General features: G+C 42.8%; 1 protein-coding gene across 4 annotated transcripts in view; it reads right to left on the bottom strand.

Annotated features, from left to right (window-relative positions):
• Positions 1–2,895: 2,895 nt before the first annotated feature.
• The window catches only part of col12a1a (collagen, type XII, alpha 1a), a 52,573-nt gene continuing 49,468 nt past the window's right edge, over positions 2,896–6,000 (bottom strand). For 3 of the 4 annotated variants that reach the window (XM_086183711.1, XM_086183709.1, XM_086183712.1), the window contains 2 exons: positions 5,701–5,871; positions 2,896–3,771 (listed from right to left, as the gene is read on the bottom strand). In XM_086183711.1, the coding sequence (XP_086039837.1) occupies positions 3,623–3,771; positions 5,701–5,871 (320 nt within the window). In that variant the 3' untranslated portion in view covers positions 2,896–3,622. Of the gene's footprint in view, positions 4,804–5,700; positions 5,872–6,000 lie in introns of all 4 variants that reach the window. The other variant, XM_086183713.1, reaches the window with a different exon arrangement.

The following is a 6,000-nucleotide window of genomic DNA, read 5'->3' as shown; positions in this document are numbered from 1 at the left end:
TCATGTGCGTTCCAGGGAGAGAGAGGCAGTGTAATTGCAGAAGGGCTGCAGCATCGCCTCAGATAATGTAAAAAAAATCAGAGCAGTACGGTGAGGAACAGTACCAACAGGTGAGAGTGGCGGTCTCTTCTGTGAGGGTGGTTTCTCACTGGATCAGGTGCCGCAGCATCTGTGGGCGGGTCCCTAAACTCCGGCCCCCCGCAACCCCAAACAGGATAACCAGCAGGGACGACGTTGGCTTTTACATCTCAGGGAAGTGAAGGGCATCACAGCGGCAATCAGTCTCTCTTGGGAAACAGTGGCGTGCTACAGGGCCACATTCATGGTAAACTGTAATAAAGGGCTTCTTCCCGTGGGTGTGTTCTGGTCTGATCTGTGGTTTGTGTGATTAACCACAGCGGTTCTCCTAAAGTTGATCCTGGTTCATCTTTTTTTTTTTTACAGCGGCCCCGTCTGCCACAGCTAAAACGCAGTATCGTTTTTCAAGTGACTGAGAGAACTGGCCTCTTTGCCGCGCTGCTTGATTTGGTGTGAATCCAGCCTAAATGAGGAGAAGCCACATCTTGACGCTGTAGCTGTGGGATGTCTTTCTCCACATGGCCATACTGGGAGCCCCCCCCCCCCCCCCCCCAATCCAACTATAAATAAGAAAATTACTATGTTACAACAGCCATTTTTACACCACCAACTAAAATAGTCAACAGCAAATGTAAACATAAAAACAACTTTACCATTATTTATGCTACTGGTTCTAGTATTATGGTGTACTGTAGTTCTGCATCTGGTTTGTCCCAGGGGTGTTGCCGTACTCCAGCAGAAGCCATGAGAAGGATCTAACTTTATTACATAACGCAGCACACACACACACACACCTTGGCCCGCTGGAGTCATGCAGCTCCTTCAGCCAAGCACGATGAAATAAGACATAAGACCACCTGCCACGGACGGAGAAGGAAATAAACCTGAACTGTCCCTCCAGGCTCATCGTCCTCCAGCCTCACAAACAGCTTCGCTGTTGGCTTAACAAATTAGTTCAACAGGAGGGATTTTCTTGCCCTGTAACCATGACGACACAGCTTATCTAACATCAAGGAAGGAGTAATTGTTATCCAAACCTGGCAAAATGCAGATGTGGGAAACCAAGATCCTAACCCTAACTGCTTTTTGAGCCAAAACCTAATCAGACCTCAACCACAGCGTTGACACATTATAAAACTTTTTCAAGTGGTGTGTAAGTTGTGCGTGTGTGTGTCTTGTTGTAGGCGTGTCCTGTTGTACTGTGCATCTGCAGGAAGATTAAAAATGCAGGTGGGACTCCGTGAGACGTAATATTTCACCCGTAGCTTTGATGTCGCCGCACAGTGCAGCACACATTTAGGCGAGCAAAGTGACCCTCGTTTATCCTCACGTTCCCCTGCTGTTTGCGTGGGGCTTGTCATGTCCTGCCTGGTCATCGTGGACGAAGCGTTTTTGCAAAGATTCTATTCACGTTAGTTCAAAACTAAAAGAGGCGAGATGTGAGCCAAGCACAAACGATACGCCCAGTAAGTGGCGTAAGTCACCGCCTCTTGATTAAATATTTTTAATAGTACAACATTTTTGGGTCAATAATCAACATCAGATTCTGTTTCTGTTTAAAAAGGGCAAAACTACAATGTGATAGGGTTCTGTCAAGGATTCTTGGCGTGGATTGTGTTGGGTCTTGTACAGTGGAGTGAAAATGATTGTTTTATGGTTATCGTCTGACAATGTTGTGCAAAATTTCTTGAATTGGAGATCAGCAGACAGCAGAGGGAGGGAAAGTTGTACCCTGTTGTACTTCTACGTCATACGCCACAACGGTTGTACTCTCCATATAATAAAGTGCAGATTCGTGTTTTCGTGGTTAACTCTGTCAGTCCTTCATCTCTGCTGTCATCCCATGTGTTAATGCTTTGTTTTGGGGGGGGGGGGGTTTGTTCTTTTTTAATGGCCGGAAGTGAGATTTGAAATTTTACGGCGTCCCGTGTGCGACAATGTACTGCTGGATGGAGATTTAGCAGGCAGTCGGTGTTTCTGAGCTCTTTACTGTACGTGAAGTGTTTTCCCAGATTCTCCTGGTCTCGCTCTGACTAACATGAACCAGCTGCTCAGACACTCGTACTGTACCTGCGCTCCCAGCTCTCATGAGAGATCGGTGTCTATAAAACCTGTTTGAGTTTCCTAGACTGGAGGGCTTTTTTTTTTTTTGCAAAGGTGCCTCATAACCTACATGTGCACTTTGGGAAATAAAGCCAAGGCATTCATGATGAGACGTCCCTCCATGCAAGCTGGAGGAGGTGATCTAGACCTTAATACCTCTGCCTCCAGTTTTTATCTCTTGGCATTTACGCAGAACTCCCTTTGCCTTCATCGTGATAGAATACAAATGGTGTCGTTTGTACATTACCTCATGCGGCTCACATTTCACCAATAGATGTGCTGAAATGGCTGGAAAGTGTGAGTTTTTCCAAGGTTGGTATCTTCCCCATCTTATTTGCATGGTTCCCTCATGGAAATATGTGCATAATCATTAAAATCTGACAGAACAACAGCCATGAAAGAGACTGAATTAGCACACATGTTGGAAAAGTTAGGTATTGCGGACTATTTGTTTTCCCTCTCCCTCCTCTCCTTTCCTGTTGCCGTGACACGAACTGACATCCTGGATGGCTGAAAATATCTTTGGCTGTCAAAATAAATAAAGATTCCTATTTCAGAGTTTATTCCTCGAGGCATAACGGTGGGAGGAACAGGTTGGGACACTCAGCCAAATCTGTGTCTCGAAAAGGAATGTAGAATAAAATAATCATCACTGGAGGTAATTAGCTGCTGTCCAAACTAACTCTAAACAAAAGACCAAAATAACTGGAAAGAAGAAACAAAGCTTCATTTTCAGTAGTTTTATTGAAAAATGCCTCTTCTGTTTCAGAAATAAATAAGAAAATAAGGCTGTGTGGAATTCACAAAATGTGCAGTTAAAACATGAGAAAAGCAATTCTATGTCCATAGTCTTGCAACCAAATCCAACTGCATTGATAGAAAACAAACTATATTCTGACTTAGAAATTCTCAGTAAATATACAACACAAACATGCAATTCCACATTTGGAAAAAAACAAAACAAAAAAACAACAACATTTGTTTAGAAAAAAAAAAAAAGATTTGGTCGAATTCTTATTTGGTTTACAGGCCTGATAAAACATCGCGCTGGACAAACATCGAAGGGGTCGAATTCATGATCTTCCTCATGTACCTGAAACAGCTTTGCAGGCTTAAACACGGCTAGTCTGAAAATGTCTGAAAACACACGTTCTGTAGTTGTTGTTCTCCCAGCTTATTTCTCACATGATTAGTGCATTCGACATTGGGAATCCGATAAACACTTGCAGTTATATTACAAGCAGACACTTAAAGGAACATTGAGCAAGCACACAAGTTTGTGATGAACGAACATGTAAGCTTGTATTGCTAAAAACTTCTCATGTCAAAAATATATATATGTTCAATATAACCAGGGGTATCAAACCCACATCCGTTTTGTTCTGACTTCGTCCTCGCGCGAGCGATCGCGGAGGCTATTTCTGAGAGCTCCTCGCCGCAGCTATGACGCTAGCGTTTCTGTTTTGTCTCGTGGTAGTGATCTCTTTCCTCGTTGGTTTCGTGTGTAACCGGGTGATTGTATTGTCTCAAACTCTCCAGCTGGCTCCACAGGTAAAGACGCTACCTCCGGTTCAGGCTGGTAGCGGTTGGCTAGAACATATTTGGGATGGCCAATCAAAAAAAAAAGCTTTCCTTCTTACAATATTTCACATGCAAAGAAAAAACAAAATTAAATGAATGCTATTGCACTATGGACTTCCTAAAAAATGCCCTGTGTCAGACTTTCTTTTCTTTTCTTTTTTTTTTAACAGAAAGGACTTTCTCGCTCTGAATGGATGAAACATACACATATATAATTATATAAAATAAAAATTAAAAAAAGCTGACTGAAAAACTTTCAAAATGCTGTCATGACATTTACATAAAACTCCAACAAGCTATCGGATAATAAAACGTAGTAAAATAACCAGATGATACTACAAAAAAAAAAAAAAAAAAGACACATGGCAGGAGAGCGACATTTAGCACCATTTTGGCCAACATACACCAAAAAATAAAATAAAATAAGAAAAGAAAAAAATATGATGATTAAAGTACAAATGGAACATGCTTGAGTCTGGGCCAGAGCAGGTGAAGTCACTTTGTAAACAGAGGTTATGCTGGTGGTAAGTAAGCAGAGGGTTATGAGGCACAAGCTCTTTTGTTTTTTTTAGCAAAATGTCCGGATTCATACATCATTTACAAGGCACAAAAATTAGTTTTATTTACACGTATCACCTCTACATTAACGTTGTTTTCAGGTATGAAATCCTCTTTGTTAGTAGCTGTGTTGGGCAGGGTTTGTACATGCTCCTTCCTTGGTAGAAATGCTCTGTCTCAGTTTGTTTGTTTGTTTGTTTGTTTGTTTTCCTCAGCGGTTTGTTGTTCAAGATGCAAACAGGCCAGCAGGTTGCCATCACTGTAGCTTGTAGCTGCGAGATGATATTAGTGCCAGTCCGCTCCGTTCTGTTTTTTTTTTTTAATCTTTTTTTATCTTTTTTTTTCTTGTTTGTCTTAATGTTCATTAATTATGTCCATGGTGATTATCCTTACATGCCCCAAAGCAAAAGGGCAAGCATCTCAGAAACAGGACTTCAAAGTGTAAAGCTGCAGAGATGACTTAGAACGTTTACTATGCCAAACCTGAAAATAACAGTGCAAAGAAGGTGTGAGTTTGGTTTCTGTTGAACAAAGTTATTAGCATTTTCTTTTTTTAATATTCAATGCAAGAAATCATACACAACTAGCTAGAATGCTTTACATGCCAGATTTAAAACTGTACCACAAACGTATGCAGGTATCAGGAGGGAGTCCCAGCTGCTCAGTTACTAAACTCTTCCCTCTACACGTGCACACTCAATGCACGTGGAGTTTGGAGGGTTCCGCTTTCCCAGAAGGTAAAAATACAAGAGTGAAAATGGAGGCTTTAACGGTTAACATGGTGTTAGGTTAGGTTTTCCCAAAAAGTTAGTTGCTGGTCATCCTATAAGACCAACTTTTATTTCAAATTCTTGCTTATCCAAGTGCTCAGTTGGATATGTTGGAATAGTTTCCATCACCGGCTTGTCTCGCTATCTCTGTGCTGCTGCGATGTTGCTACTTTTATTCCATGTCTTCATCCAGCAGCTTCAGCCTCAGTCCATTAGTCTGATATACACAGGAAACAGCCATCAAGTGCATCTTCCAAACACAAGATTCTGATTTTAAAACGGGGCGGCATGAACGATTAGGAAGTCAGCTGCAGACAATTTCCAACCAACTCATGGAGCTAATGCTAGCTTCCTTCTGCAGGAGTCCAAAAGCGTCGCCTGGAGTCACTGTTTTAAGATGCAGCTGCAAAGGCAAATCATGGCAAACTGCATGTGTAGCGACAGTAACTAAGGGGGGGAGGAGCTTAGTAAATGGTCAGTCAGCTTCCTCGCAGGTGCTCTTTGCTCCTTAATACCTCCATACGTTTTTCAAAGGAAGAAGAGGAGTTGCATGTAAGTAGTTTGCTTCTCTAATGTGGTTCATGCAGATCTTAGGTGGTGTTCAGTCTACCTGTGTATCCTTGTCCATTGTAAGGAATGCCCACACACTGAGAGGAGTCGCAGTATCCAGGGGGTCCTGGTGGTCCCCTCACCCCAGCGTTACCCTGACGACCTGGAGGGCCACGAGCCCCGGTGGAGCCAGAAGGACCAGGGGGTCCCGTTCTCGACTCCCCTGGTGGCCCTGAGGGAGGAGAGAGAGAGGACCAGTGAGAAAAGCAGGGTGGGAATCGGGGGGTCAGCGCGAAACCCTTTGACATCACTCTTGAATCTTCAGTGGAAATGGTTGGGGTTACTGCAGCAGTGTAATTTA

The sequence above is a fragment of the Aulostomus chinensis genome, chromosome 17 (assembly GCF_037954235.1).
Source record: "Aulostomus chinensis isolate RoL2024-O1b breed Wild chromosome 17, RoL_Achi_v1.0, whole genome shotgun sequence".
NCBI classification, from domain to species: Eukaryota; Metazoa; Chordata; class Actinopteri; order Syngnathiformes; family Aulostomidae; genus Aulostomus; species Aulostomus chinensis.
Note: the sequence above shows the minus strand (reverse complement) of the source record. Positions and strands in the feature narration are given on the sequence as shown.